A 22529-nucleotide genomic window follows, 5' to 3' on the forward strand; every position below is an offset into this window, starting at 1 on the left:
GGGAGGGCGGGCTGCGGCACTGGCGTTGTTGACCCTGTGGGGATTCCAGGGGTGAACCGAAGTGGGGGGAGGCCCTGTGGCCTGCCTGCCCCCTCCCCGAGAGGAAGCTGGCCATTAAACACTTAAAACCATAGAATGGTTTGGGTTGGAAGGGACCTTAAAGACCATCTAGTTCCAACCCCCCTGCCATGGGCAGGGACACCTTCCACTAGACCAGGTTGCTCCAAGCCTCATCCAGCCTGGCCTTGGACACTTCCAGGGATGGGGCATCCACAGCTTCTCTGGGCAACCTGTCCCAGGGCCTCACCACCCTCTTCGGGAAGAACTTCTTCCTGATATCTAATCACTTCCTGATATCTGTCACTTGTTTCCCGGTACCTTAAGGAGCCTCTCAGTTGGCTTGCACAAAATTACTGTGTGCATTAATTTTTTAGTTTATCTTCGCTGATGGGTTGTAGACGAGTGTTTTAATCTTTGTTAACGAACATTACTCCGTGTATGAAGGGACACGTGATGGTGACAGCCCAGCCTGTTGTACCTCGCAGCCCTCAGCAAGGCAGGTGGTGTCCTACTGTGGCTCTCCTTTGTCCTTGAAAAATTAAATTAAAAAGAAGTACAAATTTTAAAATAAAAACCAATTGAAATAATGTTAAATAAATTTAAAAAGCATGTGGTCAGTCTGTGTTTACGTAGCACTGCAGTGGGCAGGGTCTGCCAGTGTTTGCTGAGAGCCTAGATCCCTAGGGAGAGCAGGACACACTAACGCAGCGAGGACAGTCCCCCTGACACTGTTATCCCCTGTATTTCATTTCATGTGCTGGCGGGACTGAGCTGCTCGAGTTGGTGTTGCGGCATGGCAGTTCCGAGCACATGTCTGAGTCTGGGTGGGAGGCTTTCAGCTGGGCTGCTGCTGGTCGGCCTTTTCATTTATACTGGAGTTGTCTTAAATATTGACCTGAAGGTTTGCTGGGTTCAGCTGGTCGCATGCAGTCTACACTAGAAGTGTTGTCTTTGCTCTGTGCTGTCAAACATGAAGAGATTAGTAAACAGTGCTGTGACAGTTGAAATAAGTGTCTGACCTGCTAGGTATTCCGGATATCATGTACAACAGAAGATTCAGTTCTACTGGGTTTGGCACAAATGGCTGTATTTCTCTAACACTGCATGCTTACTTTCTGGTGTTCACTGTTAGTAACAGTGTTTTCCAGTTCTTCTAAAAGTAGATGCTCCTGTAATAATGACTTTATAGAGGTTTTCATGTGATGTGTTTGGGACTGACAAGATCCCGTTGTGTTTCCCCATGAGATTTTGCGCTTTTTAGTGTACAGGCTGATCTAAAACAGCAGCTGACATCTTTGTTTCTGTAATGTTCTTCAAGTAACTGGATGCACCTGAAAGATTCAGTATGTGAAATGTTCTGTTGTAAACTCACACAGTGTTCAGAAGAAGAGGATCCATGAGCGGGTAGGATGATTGTAGGACAGGATGGCATAGCATTAAGTCTGTCATTACATCTGGTCATGTTTTTCATGTACATAAAACTTAAAATAACCGTACACGTCTAGATTTCATGTCTTGAATAGCTTGCTGCAGTGTAACCTTCCAGCTGATGCGTTTCTTTTGTGTAATTCTTATATAATATTTCCATTGAAGGACTTAAACTACCTGGATTCTAAATCTAAAAACTTATTATAATAAAAAACTTATTATAAATCATCAACTTATTATAATATTTGCTATTATTAAATTTGACAGTTGTGAAAAAATTCTTTACCTGAGAAAGTTGTATATGCAGTCTTTTTAACAAGTAAATAAAAGACGTGGAAGAGCATAACAGTGCAGCTAAGGGCTTGTTTAGCCTTGAGAAGAGGAGGCTGAGAGGAGACCTGATCACTGCCTACAACTACCTGAAAGGAGGTTGTGCAGAAGTGAGTGTTGGTCTCTTCTCCCTAATGACAGATGATCGGACGAGGGGGAATGGACTCAAGCTGCGCCAGGAGAGGTTTAGATTGGACGTAAGGAAGAAGTTCTTCACTGAAAGGGTTATCACGCACTGGAACAGGCTGCCCAGGGAGGTGGTGGAGTCACCATCCCTGAATGTGTTTAAGAGACGGGTGGATGAGGTGCTGAGAGATATGGTTTAGTGGCGGACAGATATGGTTGGACTGGATGATCTCTAAGGTCTTTTCCAACCTAGTGATTCTATGATTCTAAGGAAAATGGCAAGGAATTGGAAGTTTCCTCTTAGCTATTTATTTAAAGCTTGCCTTTTCTTTTTTTTTTCCCTTCCATCAGAGTTAATTTTACAACTGGATGGTTTTGCTGAGACAGAGTTCTGAATATCCAAATAACAAATGTGATAGGATTCACTGATTTGTATTCTTGGTGTGTATTTGGCATCTGAAAGTACTAGGTGATGAATAGAAGACAAACGACAGTTGACTATAGGAAGTCACAGATGATTGCAAGGTGACCTTTGTTTTACTTAAACTGGTTGCTCAGGAGGTTGGTAGAATTGGAAGGTGAGCTGAATTTGAGTATATTTTGTGCAGTAGCTGTGTATGAGTGTGCTGCTGTTTGATCTTTCCCTGATGAACTCTCAGCATCTTACATATCACATCTGATGAAACACTTAAAGCTGTAATGATGGTTGTGTAGAATCATAGAATCACAGAATAGTTTGGGTTGGAAGGGACCTTAAAGACCATCTAGTTCCAAACCCCCTGCCATGGGGGGGTTGGAACTAGAAAAGCCTCATCCAGCCTGGCCTTGAACACTTCCAGGGATGAGGCATCCACAGCTTCTTTGGGCAACCTGTTCCAGTGCCTCCCCACCCTCTCCAGGAAGAACTTCTTCCTGATACCTAATCTACACCTCCCCACTTTCAGTTTAAACTTGTTACCCCTTGTCCTGTCACTACAGGCCTTTGTCAAAAGTCCCCCCCCAGCTTCCTTGTAGCCCCTTCAGGTGCTGGAAGGCTGCAATAGGGTCTCCCCAGAGCCTTCCCTTCTCCAGGCTGAACAAATCCATAAACTTTAAAAATGTAGCATAGATAGATGGTGACTGTAGCAGAAATGCTACGGATGAAATACAAAAATAATTCAGCTGTGTTACATAAAGTGATGGTAGTGTAACTGTTTTCTTTTGGGAAGGTAATTTCTGGATTCATGAATAGAGAATGGTCTTGGAAGGAGGAGAACTAGAAACCTCTACATTTGAAATGGTAAATGACAGTGCATCGCCAGCTGATTAGTTTCCTTTTTAGTATTTGCATCTGAACCTAGGAATGGTTTCTGCTTTTTAGCCACTCACATTTGAACAAGTTTTTTTCAGGAACTTGGTAGGTAGTAGCAAAAAGACTGTGCTGTTTTTTTGGGTACAGTTAAGATGTGTAGACAGTTGTGTGTTGGTGGTTTGGTGTTTTTTTTTTTTTCCCCTAGAAGTGCTGTCAGCAGCTGTCTGTTTCCGAATTTGATCTTATTTAAGCCAAGAGTTCTTTTCCAGAGATGGTTGAACTATGTTATGGGTGGGATGATGCTCCTGGCAGTTTGTTTGCGCTTCTAGAATAATTTTTTTTCCCTCTCTCTTAAAGACTAGGGGAGGAAAGAAGTTGTTCCAGAAATCACCACTATGCATTTCTTATATATGCTGTTAGGGTAGTATTTTGAAATTCCTAATATTCCACCATCCGTATGTCTATAATGTTTAAAGATGTCTCTGAACAAATATGGTGTTTGCTGGCTTTTAGATTTTTCTCTATGTGTTGGGTTGTTAAACATTTTCTCGTGTTTGAGTATGCTGATAAACAGACAAAGCAGTATGTTATTAATATAACAAAGCAATAATCATGCATTATTTTACTCCACTTGTGTGGTTTCTTACAGCAGAGACAGTGCAAAACTAGTTTTACACCATCTCAGAAAGCACGGTGGGATTTTGGGGAATGTTTTTTGGTGGTTTATTGGTTTGTTTTTGTTTTTGTTTTCTCCTGAATATTGTTCTGGGTGCAGACTTGTTCATCCCCCAGAATATGGTACAGAAAAAGCCCAACTGACCAGACTTGCAGCACTTTGAAAACCAGCCCAGTTTTAACATAAAACTGGAGTGCTTTATTGTTCTGGCACATGGCTTTAAACTGCTTTCATCATGGTCAACTAACTGAATGTATGTTAAACATGAAGGTTGAATGTCTTTGTATGCAGATACACACTAAAGCTTCAAGCTTATGTATTTGCAGAGAGTGTTGAAATGTTTGTTCTGGTTGTTTAGGGTAGTAAGGCAAGGAAGATTACTGCTGAAGGATGTCAAGCTTTTATTGTCTTAATACCTAGTCAAACATTTTAAAAAATTTCCTAGTGTTTTTGGTTGGGTGGGGTTTTTTTTTCCTCCCAGGGCAGTTTTTCTTTGGAACTCAAATCACACTTCTGTTACACAATAGGTAATGTATGTTTCAGTGATAGACTGAATTTGTTCCTTTGTCTTGAAATTCTAGTGAAATTGGAAACTCACTAGAACTAATAATGATCAAGAGAAATAATAAATACTGCTGTTTTCCTAGAAAATAGGGGGAAAATACTGTCACATACTTTGCTTATTTTATGTGTCAAGCAAAGTTCAAGCAACAAAAGGTGAAGTAGCCAAACAATAGGTATGAGAATAAAGTAATCAATTACCTTGTAAAAAATTTAGGTGCTGGCTAACATAGGGCAAAACTATTTGCTATATATGAAGGTAACATAAGCTTTCAGATATATTTGAAAACTTCTGCTAGGAAACATAAAGAATGATGAACGTTTCAACCTAAGTGTTGTTTTTTGCAGTAGCGGTATTTACAGCTTGGTTACATCGATGGCATTTTTCAGTGCAGAGTTAACCTAGTAGATATGTGGAGCACTTGTAATAGCACAGGACTTGTGACAACTAGGACACTTGGTTCAGAACCCTTATAAAAGTTGTTAGCTGTGTTCAGAAAAAGATATTAGTGACATCGTTTACCTGGATCAGTATGATGGGTTGTTGAGCCTGTGTGGCTTAGGGCAATGTGTGGCTATGAGCAGATGATGGGAGGGAAACTTTTTGGACTTAAACAAATAGTAAAATTTAGACGTAGGAAAAAAGTCACGAGGTTTGCTGTTCTTTCATTTTTGTTTTACAGTTGACTTTTGCTGAGGCTTGTAGGAATTACTGTGTGTTATTTTCAGAAAGGTCCAGGTGCTGAAGAGCCTTAGCACAGCACCTCCATCCTAGGATATGTTACATGCATTTTGTCCTAGTTTATAATGTGTGTGAGGGTTCTTTCTTCTATATATCTATGTGTGGTTTTGCATTTTAGCACTGGGTTTCTGTGTGTTTGTTTTGGTTTTGATCTTTGGATGACTGAGAAGATTGAATGTGATGAGGTGAGATGGTCAGATTAAAGTGAAGACAGATCTTGAGAACTTAATGAGTCCATGGCTAATTATAAGGAAGGGGCATGCACTTAAAATTGTTTGCTTAAAGACCAGGAAAATGTATCCCTTGGCAATGAATTTAGAGTAAAAACAGCATAGAAATGCGATACACATTTATAGGGATTGAAAATATTTTTTGGCACCAAAATATTCTTAAGTCCTTGTATTCTTGAATGTGTGTGACATTGCTACACAGGTGAGCATTAATTATTTATTTGTCATAAGGAGTACCTGGAAAGAAGTGTCTTGTGCCAAAGGCATGTATAGCTCACATGTAAATAATGAAGATGAGAGAGAGACATCTATGAAAATGAGAAGATACAGAGCAGGCCATACAGGAAAAATATATATAGAGAAAAACAATTAAGCCAACAGATGTGGTTTTATTCAAGTTAAACAGTACAGAAACTTGTGTTTGGGAAGTAGCGAAGGCTGGTGTGAAATTGAACAAAACAAGGTATTCATGGTTTTTGTGTGCTAAGTATGTTTCTAATTCTTTACTTTCCTGACAAACAGTTGGATAAATTGTTCTCAGCGGTGCGTGTTTGGTTTGGGGTTTTTTTTGAGTTACATTGACACCTTGTTGGTGCCAGTGCAACTCATTTGGAGTCCTTGCTAAACTCTGTCATTACAACTGGTAGTCGTGTTGAATTCATTCATTCAATTCAAAGCAGGGGTTACAGTCTCTGTGTGTGTATGTGCGTGTACACGTGAAGCTCTTCACCTTAAAGAAGGAAGCGAAGGACGTTGGCAGAGGGGAAACACCCTCCTACTGAGGCTTACTTACTAGAAAGTACAATCAAGTAATTGATTGATGGTCTCTGGTAAGGAGCTGATGAACCAGGAGCGTGTTGTTTCTTATAGTGCTGCATAGTTGGGATCTTTAGTAGAGGAATGACCTTGTCCACTTGAACTTTATGTCTGTCTTGATAGTTCTGCTTCTGTGGACTTGGTATTATTTTACTGCATCTTTACAGGTATAACAAGAAAGTAAATACTGTTCTAATATCAGATGATTATGCCAAGAAATGCTGTTAACTATATGCATGTGTCATGTTAGGATTCTTGGAGTTTCTTTGAGAAGATCAGAGATGCATTTAGTGAAGGAGATTGTGTAGATAAAAGCTTGAACTGTGGTGGAGTATGTCCCATGGACAAGTGCAAGGTGAGGAGCACCTGTGCTTTCTCATGGTGCGCAGACAGGCAGGAAGATGGAGTAGGCCCTGGAGACCACGGGAACAGCCAAGGTAAGATAAAGTTGACGCTTGGAATATCTGAATGAAATAGTCCTTAAGGAAGTGCTGTTTGGTGGAGATGCATTTGATCTTTGAGCAGATAAAGTAAGGAATTCGACTTCCATTCCATTCTGTGGCGCCTCTAGAGCACTGTTAAGGTTTACCTCATATGCCATTTGACATAAACTTCATTTTAAAATACATTTTAGTGTTTTTCATGTTGTTGCTTACAAGTTGTTCATGTATTTGAAGGGGTTGAGCAGTAGTAGAAGTTAGAGACTTGGACACTATCATTTCCAAGTCAGAAAAACGTGGTTTTGGGTATTTTGCTCTTCTTTATGTAGTCTTCATAAACTGTTCTTCAGTAACCTAAAATGCAGACTGGATTCCTTCGTCTATTAGTCAGATACAGAGCTTCAGTTTGGATCATTTCTTCATATAAGACCATAGATAGTCTGTGATTTTGGGTGATCTTGTGGTTGTTCTGTCCTGTGTGGTGTCATTGTCACCACTGCTGTTCCACCCTACTTTCCTTCTTCCACACCCTTGTGTATTTAGCTTCTTTGGTCATGAAGATTTACTGGGAATGATTGAAACTGCACAAATTTCTGAAATAAATAAAATGTAACTTACTCTTTTTGGCTGCTTAAAGTTAGGTTTTTAAGTCTCACAGAATACTGTGTTTTAAACCAGATCAGTAATACAATTTCTTGCTCTTATAGCTTTCTGTCTCTTCCTGATTTCTCCCCTTTAAGCACCATCAGCACCAATCAATAAAGTTAGTATTTAAATGCTGCTTATCTGATACAAAACCAGTTAACATCTTAGCATCTGAAAGTGATATATGCTGGAAGTTTCTTGTTTCTTGTGGGTTGGTGGGGGGGGTGTGTGAGTTCCACATCCTTAGTTGAGTTGATGATCACAGGAATGGTAGAGGGAAAGAACGGGGCTGAGGAGTCCTGGGACAGGTTCAAGGCACAAGACTTAGGTTTTCATTTGCTTGTCTACATGGACAGGGCAATGATTGTGGGCCGTTCACCCAAGGAGGATATTTGTGTGCTATAGTGCTGGTTGAGGAGCAGAGGGAGATTACTGGAAGGACAGGGAACTGAAGGAGAAAAGTGGTGGGGGCACGACAGACGCTCCTGAGTTAGTCACCACTGGCTTATATGAGTTAAATGCTAAGAAAGCTGAGAAATAGTGTCATCTAGGCTTGGACAAAAAATTGTGTGTGTAATCCCATGACAAACAGAATTTTGACAGAAATTTGGGAAGGGAGATGGGTTAAAATTTCTTAAAACAGGAATACTTTTGGGTGTAAGAATGTTCTTGTGTCCCCTCCAGATGCAGGGGTTCATGGATATGTTCAGCCTGTTGGGAAGGTGGGGTATGGTAGGTGGGCTTCTCTTCTGTAAGCACTGATGATTGCTGCTCCTCAAATAAGAAAGCAGGGAAACACTTCTTTCCCCAGGTGGATTTGTAGTGTGTTAATGTTTTTCAAATAATATTTGAAATACTAGCAAATTACTTGTAAATGCTTTGATTGGTCATTTTAACACAGTAGATCACACACTGAAGTGTCTTGTTTATGAAATTTTAGACCTGAATCTTGTGTATCTTTTTGTCTTTATAGTGATGAAGCAACCATTATCTCAGGTACAAAGCTTGCTAAACAAGTTTTGAAAGAAGTTCAAAGGGATGTAGAATCATGGATATCCTCTGGAAACAAGAGACCTCATCTCACTGTCATATTAGTAGGAGACAATCCAGCTAGTCGTATCTATGTCAGAAACAAGATAAAAGCAGCTGCAGCTGTAGGTATGTGTTATGGAATGTAAATGAGTCTTTGGTAAGCCCAAGATACTGTTACTTAAAAATAGTGGAGGGAACCCCTGTTGTAACTTAATTTAACTTGCACTATTTTCTTCCTGATCTTTGAACCTAAAGAAAAGCAGTTGCATTGACATGTGAAGAAAGTGGTTTTAACGGCATGTGAATGGTAGCCATGCGCTTGATTCTGTATCTTAAAATATTGCTGGAAAACGCTTTGCACCCTTACTGTTGGAAACTAAAGGAGAACACTATGGATGGTTTTTGGCAGTTAAATGTCTTAACTGGCTTTGAGAGGCTTGAATGAAGATAATCAGAGAGAAATTATGTCAGGTTTTAGTTGTTTTGGCAAGACACTTGAGTTATTTTTGGATGTGAAATATTAGCTTTGGAGCATGCCTCCTCCGTACTTGGTAGATTCTTTCTTTTTCATGCAGATTTTCTCAGCCCACCTCCAACTGTAGTAGCAAACCCTTCTACCCCAGATTGATGGGAACAGCGATTATGTAACCAGTTTTGCAGGAAGATACTGAGAAGAGTTTGTCTTTGTAATGTCAATCTTCATGTGCATCTGCCATATCTTATGGAATATCTGTCCTGTTGAATGCCTTAGGTCCACAGTAGAGCCAGGCAAGCCAATCCAAAACCAAGGCTTCACGGCTCTGAATATGAAGGGCAAAATTTCTGACATAATGAAATCAAACAGTAAAGTTAAATGATTATCTGGGATAAAGCCTGGTCACTACAACATCTCATCTCCAAATGAAAGAGTATCGTAACCGAAGCAGGGAACTTCATTATTGTGGCTGCCAGTGAAACTGCATTCTTGTGAAGTAACTTGAAAAAGTTTATTTTCTAATAACGAGTTTTGTCCCACTGAAGTAGAAAAGCTGTCAGATACAATGCCACCAATGCTAGTGTAGCTTTATCTGTTCAGCTTTAGTTGTATTTCTCAAGAGCATGTTTGTAGGAAAGTTTTCTGCTTTATTTTCCAAATATTTCTAAACTCTTGTTTAATTTCAGAATTGCTCTGTCCAACTATATATATATATTTTAATATGTGTTGTTGTACTTGACATATGGTAATGCAGATATCAAGTGAAGACCAGAGAGTGAAAGCAGAATTTTTAGCAAGCCAAGACAGTTGTTGAGCATTGGACAGATTTTTAGACAAAATGACTAAGCTGTCCATAGGTGCATTTCCTGATACTAATATGTCTTCTGTTTTTGGTTCCTATCAGGCATTTCTAGTGAGATCATACTGAGGCCTAAAGACATTTCTCAGGAAGAACTCTTAGATATGACGGTAAAACTCAACAAGGATTCAAGAGTTAGTGGTTTATTAGTTCAGCTACCTCTGCCAGGTAGGTGACCTCTTTTGTCCCACTCCTCACATACAGTCAGTGATACTAATATGTCTTCTGTTTTTGGTTCCTATCAGGCATTTCTAGTGAGATCATACTGAGGCCTAAAGACATTTCTCAGGAAGAACTCTTAGATATGACGGTAAAACTCAACAAGGATTCAAGAGTTAGTGGTTTATTAGTTCAGCTACCTCTGCCAGGTAGGTGACCTCTTTTGTCCCACTCCTCACATACAGTCAGTGTAAAGTGGGTCTTTGTGACACAAGAAGCTCTTGCAAGAGGACATGGATAATGAAGGATTAGTTGAGATGGGAATTTTTTTGTTGTATAGTAGCCTGCAGTTAATTTTAAACAATAAAACAAATGAAATCAAGAGAATCATTTCATATTGTCAATGCTGCCTTTTTTTAAAGTTCAGTCAGAGTGCTTGTTTCAAGGAATTTCCCTCCACACACACTTTATCCAGTTTTTGTCTTTTGTGTGTGATTTGGTTGGTTGGTTTTTAACATGTTGCGCTGTTTTGCCTTGAACTCAAAGACCTTTGCGCTATTTTCATCCCCTCCATCATGCCAAGTTATGCTATCTAGTAGATGATGCTACAGGCTTTCTCACAGTGATTCCAGGTTTTGCCTTAGACATTTGTTTGTGTTTCCTGTGCTTTCCCTGCTGTTCCAGGTGAGCTTTGTGCTAAGGTCCTAAAAGCCTCTACTATATTCTTGGGTTTTATTTCCCTTCTCTGAATTTGTAATAAAATCTCCCTAAAATATCGCTTGGCAGTAGCTGCCAAAATACCATAAAACTTGCAGGTTTCGTCTAAATCTACATAAGCCAACTTAGTTAAACTGCTGGATGCTTTCTAATGTAGAGGTACTTAAATTACTAGTCATAATAAATTGACTGGCATGTTGGGTTTTCCTGGTCTTGTGTTTCCAAGTGTTATGTTTTGTTGTGCATTTATACTGTATGGTCTGAAGGGCAGGAGCTGTCTCTTTTGGCACGATTTCTAGGACTAGCTGGGTCTTCAGGGGTCACTGTTTATAGGCATCTCTGATCGTGAAGTTGCAGCTTTGCTTCTAGGTAAGCTCTTCATTTCTACTCTTGTTCCCAGTCTTGGTCTTCACTTTCAGACAGTTTTCACTGCTTTTATTTCTTATCTACAAAACATCAAAAAAGTGGGGCAGGTGTTGAGTGTTACAGAGGAAGAGAGGCTTTGTTAGTATTTGTAATATCAACATTCGTGATATAGTAGGTTTTGGGCTAGCTGGAATTGGCCACTTGTAGAAGAAAGCTGGCCACAAGGTGGAAGTGTAACCCCAGTTAAGGAGACTAACATCTTGGACTCCAGGGAGCCAACTCTGGGAGCTGATAAATGTGGTAGGCTTACTTTGAACATACTTCTCTCCCACTAAGAACAGATTAGGGGAAACAGATAATGTACACATTTTCATTTCAGTAGTAAGAACACATGCAAAGATGAAGCACTGACATCCCAGGGATGGAAATCTTTGAAGCCTGTAGCAAAGGAAACATCTGCTGGACTCCCAATCCCAGAAATGGGATTGTTGTGCTCACCAGAAATGGGAGGTGTCATGTGTCACTTGTTTTACTTGTGTGGGTACTCAGTAAAATTGTTAGGTACTGCTTGTGGAAATGCCTTGTTTATGAGGAGGATATCAGGTCATTACAGACTGCTTTTGAGCTGTTTGCCTTCATCAACACGTAGTTCAACAACAGACCAGTCTTGAAACATAGTGAATTTAAACCCATTCAACATAGGAAAAGAAAAAATCCCTGATGATTTTGTGTCGATTCAAAGTCTGATGCTAGTACCCTTAAATGGTTAAGCCCTAAAATATTTGGTTTAAGATCCCTCTCAAGAACTACGGTGCATCTCTCACAGTAACAACATGAAGACTAACTAGCTGCCTTCTAAGCAACAAAACTCACTGGTTTGAGGCCAGAGTGTTGCCTGCCCTGGTAAAAACCTTTAATCAGTAAGCAGAACTTTTTCAGTATCACATTGTCTGTATAGAGAAGTTAAATATGCAAGTTCCCATGAACTGAAAATCTTCACGTCCTTGTTTCCATAATAGATGTCAGCTACAGGTCTGATTACTGAATTATTTATTTTTCTCCTGAAGAAACCTACACAGAAGGGCAGAAAGCTAAGTTAGCTCATTTTCCAAAATTCTGTTGATTTGCCTTGTAATGGAAGGAGACAAAGCCTAGAAGTTGTGAAAACTTGATCAGCAGGGGCTGCATATTCCAGAGTCGAGGTTGTGTGGGGTTATGGGTTTTTGCAGTAAACCACACACAGGTGTGGCTTTTGATCAACACTGGGATAAAAATAGAAGCAGAAAATAGCTTTGTTCTCTTTCACTTTTGTGAGCTGGAGCAACTTAACTTTGAGGATTGTCATCTTCACCTGAGGCAAACTTTCTTTCTGTGCACCTTTTGCGTGTACTACTTCTGATGTGGTAATGGTTTTGTGGAGAGTATCCGGTATCTTTTTTTTAAATAGCCTGGAAGATGGCTATGAAAGGTTAGATATTTATTGAGATAGAATATGAAAAACTCGCAATTTTCTCAGTTGTTATCAGCAAAGTAGTATGAACCAAATGAGTACAAACATGATGTCCCTCTGTTGTGGAAGACTGTGTCAGCCCAAGTGCAGCCTGCTTTGGTGGAACTGCCTGTTAAAATCGTAGCAGTGTCCCAGTACAGCTTCTCAAAATCATTTCCAGGGAGCTCATTGCTGCTACTGAACAGTTTCTTCCTTGCGCCATGTCTCTGTTTCTTCATCCACATGGTATGTCTTTGAATCCCTTTTCTGCTATGTTCCTATTTTCATCAGTCTTCCCTTTTGAAAACCAGTCTTTGTTTTTTGTATGTCAACATTAGAGGCACACGTTCTTTATTGTGTAAGAGTTTGTCTGTGCGTGTGGGAGCAGGAAGGCAAGTGGTGCTGGATGTCACCTTACAAGTTTAGTTAACAAGAGGAAGGGCGAGCGCAGAGAGCAACATGGCATGGGGAGTAGCGTGGAATGACAGCAGGTAGGTTTTGTAGGAAAACTACCAGCTGGAAGGAGGCCAAGCATGTTCTTTGAGACTGGTAGTAACAGTAACATACTTCAGAAATCACTTTGTTCCTCTGGAAATAAATGAGGTTATCTGCAGTCGTGTGGAAACAAACCAGAAAATACATTTCTCGAGGCAAATAAAATCTACTCATTAACATAGTAACTGTCTATACAGCTTGAATTGGTTTCGTTTGTTGGGGATGGATGGCCAAGAGAGTGTTTCAGAAGTGTCTCTGGTGAGGAAGGGAAGGGGTCCCCATCCTCTCAGGCCCGTGTCAACCTACTTGTCCCCAGCTATCCAGCTGCATTTCTTTCCAGTACTATGTGCCCTTTTCTGAAATCCTACAAATCGGTTTTGAGTTGGGGGGGAAAAAATTCCATGTAAAGCGTGGTTTCTTTTCACTTTTCATGAAAGCATCTATTCTCTATTTCTGGGAAGCTGAAGACAGACAGCAATGAGGTGGCGTTTGTCAGAGCAGCATTCTGTTTTATCCCAGGCACAAGGAAAAGCTTGGCTGCCAAGTTCTTGTTTGATGAACAACTAACTTGCCTAAGGTTAACAAGTTTTCTTTTGCAATAACTGTTTAATAGGTTACTCCAATTTTCTTTCTTCTTTTGGTGTTTGGGGTTTGTTTGGTTTTTTTTATTCCCCAAGTTGACATAAAAACAAGATTATGGTTGCCTCCAATCAGGATTAGGCTAGTTTGACTTCCAAGAGACTCTTTCATCAGTGTATATAACATCTTAATTTCCACAGAACTTTCCTATTAGGATTCAGAAGGAAACTTCCCCCGTCAGAAAATGGGTAGTTAAATTCCAAATCATACCAGTCTGATTTAACTCTTGGGGTTTTTTAATTAGAAATCTTTTGACAAGAGGTTACCACATTTTAAGTTTTTTAACACACATGGTATCTTGTAATTAGGTAGCTCCTTTTACTCCTCGATCACAAAACAACCAAGCAGAGGTAGTTGACTACTAAAATCAGGCATCCTATATACGTCTATAAAATATTTTACTGGGAATGTCTGAATTTTGTAATCAGTTCTCATTTCCCTTTATTTGGCTTTCACAACATCCTGTTATGCTCCCTGAATTGGACATGGGGATATATTGCCTCACAAACACAGACTTCTGTTAGGGATTTAGCCTAGAATGGGCATCGTATCATTATATAAAAGATGCAAAAAGTAATCATTCTAAGATGGAAGGGAAAGGGGAAGTGTAATCCTGGAAGCAGCTGGGGATGTTATTAAACAATGAAGGTATAGACTAAAATTGTGACTGAAGTACCACAGAGTAAATACATCTGTTAAAGAAAGCTTGTTTTCTGTGTCAGTGTTGGGATGTTTTGTAGAGCTGTTCCTCTGGGGTGTCTTTACATTTGCAAGCTTTATTCTTGGGTTTGTAACTTTGCGGAGGTAGGACTGGCGAACACGCATGGGGTTTTCTCATAATCGGTACCAGTGTTTATGCAGTATAAGCTTTAAGCAGTTGATGACCTATCCCATATCCATGTTGCGTATGCAAAATGTTCTTTACAAATAAGTATGAGTAATTAAATTGTATGCAGGGATTGTCGTTTAAGCCATACTTAGTGTTAAGAGCTCATCAACGTCAAACAATTCTATTCATTCACACAATTTTCCAGTGATGTAGGATACGTTTTGGTCCTACTGATGAGCAAATTGCTGAAAACAGTTTTATTGTTGTATAATGGAAAATGAAATGTAGACCTTCTGAAGTTATTTCAGCTTAGGGTTTCCATACATTTGTTTAAAATGTACATTTTAAAATTTATTCTAAAATTTGTTTAAAATGTAAATTTCTAAATTTAGGCCATGTATACTATGTGATTTTTAGAGACACATAATACACACAGTAACTTTTCTCCTATGATTTTTTTTTCTTGTTGTTGATTCACTTAACTAACACTTCCAGAATGCATAAGTGACTCTGAAGTGTCTTGCATAAATACTTAATTTTATAGTAAGTCATTGCTCTAGGCTGAGTATCAGCCTCTCATATTTTGACTGTATTGCTTGTATTGGCAATGTCACAAACTGAATCATTTAATTTTCAGTAGATGACTTTAAAAGGTGAAGTTGTAACTGCTGCCTTTAGAAGCGGGAGTGTAGTTTTTTCACCATGAAGAATAATAATTACCCTAGCTAGTCCAGTCTTCTGCGTTGTCCGTGTAATGATTTAGAGAGTATTGATGACTTCTGACAAGGGAAAGAACTGTAATTTGAAAGCAATGTGTTTCCTAGATCACATAGATGAACGAACAGTTTGTAACGCTATTGCACCTGAAAAGGATGTGGATGGATTTCATATTATGAATATTGGACGCCTGTGTCTTGATCAGCCTTCTGTAATACCTGCCACTGCTGCTGCCGTGTGGGAAATTATAAAACGGACAGGTAAGAAACTGAACTGTCCTGAAACTCGTTTTATCTTGGAAGATGAATGAAGGATCAAGTCAGGTGTGAGTTAAAAGGTGTAGGTTATCTAAATGTATTGGGCTGATTGAAGAACAAACATTTAGAGGGTTAATCTAAATAATAAGGAGGTGCCAGATAGATGAGATGTTTTGCCAGTAGCGTAACTATTAATTAAGTGTTAGATAGTAATCCTCGTAGAATACTTCGTGAAACACTTAGGTAAGCTATTTTCTGTATTTTATAACGTTGCAAGGAACTCTCTCATATTACTGACCACCTGATAGAAGGTTTGAATGCATGAATTCTTGTGGAGGAAGGGGAAGAAGCAAGACCAAAAATGGGAATATTTAATTCAGTACTAGATGGGGAAAAGAATGTGCATGTACTCAATAGTTGTCTTTTTGTAAGTATGGCATACATGCTGTTATTGGTATAAGAGCTTCCATTTCCCTTTGTGGTCAGAGAGAAATGAAGTCCCTCTGGAAGGCGATTCAGGTAACCGGAATGAGTTGCCAGTTTTGCTTCTCTGACGTGAAAGCTGAAAGTTGTTTTGTGGATTCATCCCTCAAGTTCAGCCTTGTGGGTTTTCAAGTCATCTTGATGTCAGCAGTCCACAGCAGCAAATAACTGTGTCTTGGGGATTGAGAAGAAGGGGTTTAGGATATCAAAATAGTGGAATAAAGTTTTTGAGTAGTTATTTGGGTTTTTCTTCTGTCTTTGGTCTCTACTTCCCCCCTTTAGGAATACAAACATTTGGAAAAAATGTTGTTGTAGCTGGAAGATCTAAGAATGTTGGAATGCCAATTTCAATGCTTTTACATACTGATGGAGAGCATGAGAGGCCTGGAGGTAAGACCGTGAATGTTCTTTTAATGTTTCCATTTGTGAAATCATTAAAATAAAGCTGACCAGAGGATTCAGATAAAAAGAGAAAGCATTTCTCTTGTACAGATGTACAGTCAGAACAGGGAAATAAATTTGCTGATATATTTTCTGATGAATTCTTAGGAGGGCAGTTTCTGGACCTAGGCTGCTGGTGTTAGGTCATCATTTTGTTCTCCATTTGAAACAGCTACTGCTTAAACGTGGTTAGCACTGACGGGTGAGGATAATGCCTGACAGCGTGGCCTTCAAGAGCTGGGGAGTTCATGTGATGTTTATACAAAGTCGTATAGCTGTACATGTTATCCTCATGCTTACGTAATATTAATTTCAAGTTTTTCATAAACACGCACACACATATATAAATGTATAAATATGTGACATGACTCCTGTGTTGTGCTGTGTTAGGTGGTGATTATGAGAACATCCAAATGACCAGCAAAGTAACTTTTCAGTGTGAGCTCTGTGATATTACGCATTGGCCTGGGGCATTTTTCTGCAATGTAGTTTATATCTCTCTGGAAATTGGGGATTGTAATGCAAATGTTTTTAAGTAATTCCAATTACAGTAACATGCATGTGCTGCTATAATTGTGCTGCAGAAAGAAAAGCAAATATTATTTAAATAGAATACTGTCCTTCTGCAACTTCATTTTGACCTTAGAAACTGCCAAGGTGATGTGCGTAAATGAGGTAAACAAGGATGTTTAATCCCAGGCATATTTAATAGGAGCAGAGTGAAATCTGTTATTAATATAATGAAACACTAAAAGCTTCTCACTAATCATAGAGTTGGATTTTCCATTCAGCCTCTGTGGGAAAGTTGCTATTTGAATGTTCTCTAAGTGTTTGAATTGTAATTACCATGGGTGCATAGTTCTGGTCTCATCCCCATTCCCAGGAAAATTAGCAGCACTTTTGCCATTTGCTGCAAATACTGGGTTCTGTGGGTTACTGTCAGCGCAGTTCGCTTTGTGCAACAGGGTTGTGTTGTAAACTACTTAGGTATGTTTCTCAGTTGGAAATGAGGAGACTTAGTGACCTGTGATTCTTTCAGCACTTCATACAAAACCCATAGTAGTTGCATGGAAGTTTTTTAGCTGTAGCTAAGTACTGTTTTATAGCTTTCAGCTTTTGAGTTAGTTGGATCTGTGGTTCAGTTTTGTTGATTTGTATCCTGGGTTTGTAGTTCTCACTTGACTGCCTGGTCGTGTGACTTGTTCCGGGGTGGGGGGACGAGTCCATGAGTTTGTTTGCCTATAAACAAACTTCACTGTGCTTCACAGTCATCTGCCCACCTTCTGATTCCTGACATACTACACATCATTCACTGGCAGCCCTATTTGCTGACATCATCACTGATGGTGTGTATGTCAAGAATTCTATGTAGGGACAGAAGAATATTCGTATGTTCCCTTACCGACAAGGGCACTGGAATGTAGATGTAGAAAGAGTTAACTCATTTGCTTATTCTGAAGGAATTTGTTTATTTTTAAGGTAGTTTTTCATTTTTCCAATGTACCAAGTGGTTGTATACAGTATAAAGCAGCTGACAATGAGAAAACAAAGGAACATTTGTACTTCTTTCATAATAAAATAGCAGTAAGTATGTGTTTGTCATGTACACAGTGATAAATACTTTCACAGTTGGGGTAGTCTAGTAGACTTTTTATTTGTGACCTGCAGACTGGGCTGTCCTTGCAGATCTGGTTGGTTTTCTGAAGTTGGTTTCCTTTTCTGCATCTGCTCTGAGCAACAAGAGACCAGCCTAGACAGCGTGTGGAAGGGAAGGCAGGCAAAAAGATCATTTCAGCTGTACCTCAGTGGCTGTCAGAATTTCTGGAGGTATAGTGACAAAGAAACTGAAGGCATTTGAGATAAAGCTGACATAGATGGTGAAAGAGAATGCATAAAGCTAAAATATAATGAGATCAAGGAGGTGGAGTTAAAATAAAGTTTGGAAACGTGAATATAATAAAAATAATAGCTTAATCTGAATAGTCCTTTCCACACATTTTCTCAGTGACTAATAGCAAGGCAGAATTTATGCATTACTATCAGAGACATCTGCCAGGATAGAAGATGAGAAGCTTTAGCAAGTTTCTAGATGCAGTGTGGAGTTAAAAATTACAGGTTGGTGTTGCTAATTTTATTTTTTACAAAACAAAGGCAGGCTTTCTTCTCAAGCGTGTGCTTAGGACAATTTAAACCTGTCAATATAAATGAAGTGGAAGCTTTTTTATTCTTTTTTTTTTAATGGGGGTGGTGACCAGGCAAGACCTGCAGTTAAGTGCTGAAAAAGAACTTTCTCAGGTTATCAGTCAGGGTAGGGTTTTATCAGCAGCTGGGCTGATTTGATTAAATAATATTTATTGAAGTGATGCAAGGAGTGTGTGTGATACCTATTTTTTTTCTTTTTTTTTCTTGTCAGTATTTATTATTTTACAGTTTTATGAACAAAACTGAAAAGCTGGGGTCTGTCTTAATCTATAATGTTTTGCCTGTAGAAACCATAATGTCCTGCAGGTGGCAATATCTGATCAGATCAGAAAATTACCTGACCCTATACAAAACAAATTATGTTTTGTGGAGGCAGGTCACAAGACTATTTCTGTTTTATAAACCAGTGAGTTTACTCAGCTGTATCATGCAGAACCATAATTACTAAATATCTTCCTCCTCTTTCAGCAGAAGTAGCAGTGTAAAAATAGTTGTTTATTTTCTGTTTTGGCATGATCACAAATAAATGGAAAGCCTCCCCTTTCTGAGGTGTCTGTAAGCTTCTGGACTGCTATTCTGAAGGTAGGGGCTTCTTGGTTTTTTTTCTTTTTTTTTCTTCTTTCTGTTTTGGTAGTGAGAGTAATTACTTGGCTTCAGGAGCTGACTACAAATTCATTCCTCACTAAAATGTGAAAATAGCACTGATTTTGTTTTTCCAAAGGTATGAATATTTGTAGCTTTGGATTTTACCCATTGTTTTTTCTCAGCCTCTCTGCTGAGTACAAGATAAGAGGTCAAAAGAATCTAATTATTTATATTTTTTTTTTGAATGATAATGATTTTGGACATGTCATCCTCCTTCTTTTGCTTAAAATAGGTGTCATAATATTCTTCTATTTCATGTAAGCCTTTCTCTGCAGAATCCAGAGAAAAGTCTATTTGCCTTTCATGTGTGGGATTCTCTGAAGGGCCACTGTTCCAGATTTCAGTGTGATTGATAGAGCATTAGCCAAGAAAAGTAAAGTGTGTTACCTCAAAGGATAGGCAGGGTTCTTCTGCAGGGGAGGAGTGATTTGTTATTTATGTGTTTGGCGAATGAGGTCTCCAAAGAAGGAGAACTCCAACTGTCTATACAACCTGTATGCTGCTCTCTCAAAAGAGTTCGTGTGTGGCTGACATACAAACGAATCGGCAGCTGGAGAGATGCTGCTTTAGCTTAGCAAAATGAGGAGTATCAGTGAGTACTACTTAGGTCTTATTACAATTGTTCTGTTTGTATGAGTTACTTCATGATCCCAAAGGTATTCAAGGAAGAAAGCTGAAGGAATCTTGACATGCAGGCTTTATGGACTGGCTGGGATGTTGGTATCACAAGAAGGGTTATGGCAGAGATGTTTTGAAGGCTTTTTGCTGTCTAGAGCTCGCGATGCACTTAAATTCATGGGAAATTATAGAAAGTGGGTGAGAGACTTCTAAGTTTTAGCAATTCCTCTTATTTCATGGAATTGCTTATGCATATCTGCACTCTTCTGTTCTTGTTATCTGAAAATAACATCTGCTTCTCTTTGAGAAGAGAATATACACTATAGAGACAGAAGAAGAGGATCAAATATGAGGGGAAAGAGCTGAAAAGTTGAAGCACAGACAGGTTGAAGATGAGATGCTTGATTCAGAGAGTTAATGACATGAGAGGCACGGATTAGATCAGTCACAGACCTGAGGATGCAGATGTGGTAACATCTGAGATGGCAAAACCTTCTATTTTAATGGTTAATAATGTGGCTTAGGGGTCTGTGATGAGGGGGAGGTGGAGGTGAGGGGATATAACACCTGAACACTGTGCAGTACAAATAGGAGATTTCCTCCCAACACTTTCCCTGTCAACTTTAATAGCTCTTATCTTTGCTGTTTTCTTGGGCAGTTCTTGAGGGATCACCACGCTTGCTGTTGGATGCAGTGTGAGACTTCAGTCCCTATCCCCACCAAGTTTTTTGTGTCTTACTAGGAGGGTTTATTTGTAGCTTTTTGACAAGCAGTGTAGATACCCGCAGGAGCAGGCCCCAGGTCTTTTGAGTCTGACCGAAAGGATGTGGGCTTCTATTTGTGATAACTTCAAACACTTCCTGCTCTGGGGTGAAGTAAGGGTTCAGCTGGGTTTGTTCTATTGGAAGATACAAGGCATGGTAGGACACCTGCGGAAAGCTGAGCACCTTTTTGTCCAGTCTTTTCCATTCCTATTGTTGTGCTTGAGCTACATAAAATGACATTTGAGTGTGTGGAAAAATAGCTGCACTGAGTGTATTGATTCTTTAAGTGGTTATGGTGATAAACCTCAGATCCGTCTGGTCGGAATTTTGTAAATACTGATGCTGCTGTTGGTTGTGTTCTGCATGTATGTTGAAGAGTGCCTCTCTGTGATGGAATCTGGTAGTGTTCCAGTCAAGAGAGGGATTTTACTGTCTGACCCTTTCAATTATTGGTCAGCAGGGTGTCTGAGCAAAGACCCTTGGCCCAGCAGTGTCCTTGTTGTCATGGCTACTAGGCTCATTCCCTATGCCATCAGGTCGTGCAAAGACAAAAGACTCGGTTGTCATCTCCTGTTGCTCATGTTATCAGCTATGTGAGTTCTTGAGAGAGGGAAGATCAGTAAGAAGTAGTGCCACTTCACTGAGCTTGAACTACCAGTTATTCCTTGAACACTCAAAATCTGTCAAAAACATGTGTCAAAGACTAAACTTTGACTCGAGGAAAACGCTGTTAGGAAGTTAAGTCACAGGTGCAGGGAAGACTGCAGTCTTCCTTTCTGTCTAGATAACAGAATGTCAAGGGAAGCATCGAGGGAGCTTCAGGACAGGTGAATGATGACGAACATGCTTGAGGACAAAGATCCAAACATGGTGATCTTGTACTTGAAGCTTCAGTTCGTGACAAACAACTGAGTCTAATTTGCTGTATGTAAATTGTGCTTAATAAGGTAGACACTGGCTTCCATGCAGGTTTGCTCTGGGTAATTCTACTAAGCGTAATGAAGCTGATTAAGGAATAAGTTATTCCATAGTGTATAATTGAAATCATCCTGTGTGAATTTTTAAGAATAAATGTTTTTTCATGTGTGTGAACAGCAAGTGTTTTAAGTGTTCTACCTATGCTGAAATAAACAGTGCAACCCAAGACAAATCTGATGATCATCTGTACTGTTGATAATGTTCCAAAGTCTACCAAAGTAATGCTCTACAGGCATCTTATGTGGCAGTTAATTGAAAATCTCTTACATTTCAGGTGATGCTACAGTGACCATTGCTCACAGGTACACACCAAAAGAGCAGCTCAAGATCCATACACAACTCGCTGACATTATAATAGTAGCTGCAGGTAATACTAGTTGTTGTTGATATTCCCAATCACAACGTTTAAAACCTAAAAAATGAACTTTGGTGTCTGTGTTGGTGGCACTACTAGCTATTTCACATTTCACCAAATAATTGGTGCTTGTGCTTGCTGAGGGTGTTGCAGTAAGTAGGATTTCTTGTTGTAAGAAGGGCAAGTGATGTGACTCTTTGTTCTTGCCCTTCACATTTGCAGACTCATAAACTGTTTCTCGTCACATGTGACACCTTTCCCTTAGGGAGACTTTAGAGTGAACTCAAGATTGGGAACTAGTCAGAGCATAGTTTATACAGGTATAATTATGTAAATTAAAACATTCTCTGTGCAGTGCAAAAATAATGAGTCATTTAATTTTTGACAGGAAAATTTCTTTAAATCAGCTGGAGACTGCATTCATAAAACAAATGATATCATTCCCTTGCTGTTAGGATTAAAGGCAGCCTTGCCAAATTAACTGGTAGTTTTGGTAATGTTATTAATGACGGAGTATTTATTTTTTCTTTTATTGTTATCATGTAAAGACGAAGAGAATGGTAATTGCCTAGAGGAAGGGATCTGAAAGATCCGGGTCTATTTTCATGTATGTCAATGCAGAGTGAAATGCTTGCCATTTAAACTAGTCTAGAACAAAGAAACA

At 39.3% G+C, this 22529-nt stretch overlaps 1 protein-coding gene across 1 annotated transcript in view; it reads left to right on the forward strand.

Moving 5' to 3' along the window:
* Window positions 1-6600: 6600 nt before the first annotated feature.
* Window positions 6601-22529, forward strand: part of MTHFD2L (methylenetetrahydrofolate dehydrogenase (NADP+ dependent) 2-like) — a 28769-nt gene continuing 12840 nt past the window's right edge. The window contains exons 1-7 of the mRNA XM_010157264.1: window positions 6601-6697; window positions 8030-8072; window positions 8319-8503; window positions 9757-9879; window positions 15230-15382; window positions 16145-16252; window positions 21785-21877. Of these exons, the coding sequence (XP_010155566.1) occupies window positions 6601-6697; window positions 8030-8072; window positions 8319-8503; window positions 9757-9879; window positions 15230-15382; window positions 16145-16252; window positions 21785-21877 (802 nt within the window). The remainder of the gene's footprint in view (window positions 6698-8029; window positions 8073-8318; window positions 8504-9756; window positions 9880-15229; window positions 15383-16144; window positions 16253-21784; window positions 21878-22529) is intronic.

The sequence above is a fragment of the Eurypyga helias genome, unplaced genomic scaffold (genome assembly GCF_000690775.1).
Source record: "Eurypyga helias isolate BGI_N326 unplaced genomic scaffold, ASM69077v1 scaffold24928, whole genome shotgun sequence".
NCBI lineage: Eukaryota > Metazoa > Chordata > Aves > Eurypygiformes > Eurypygidae > Eurypyga > Eurypyga helias.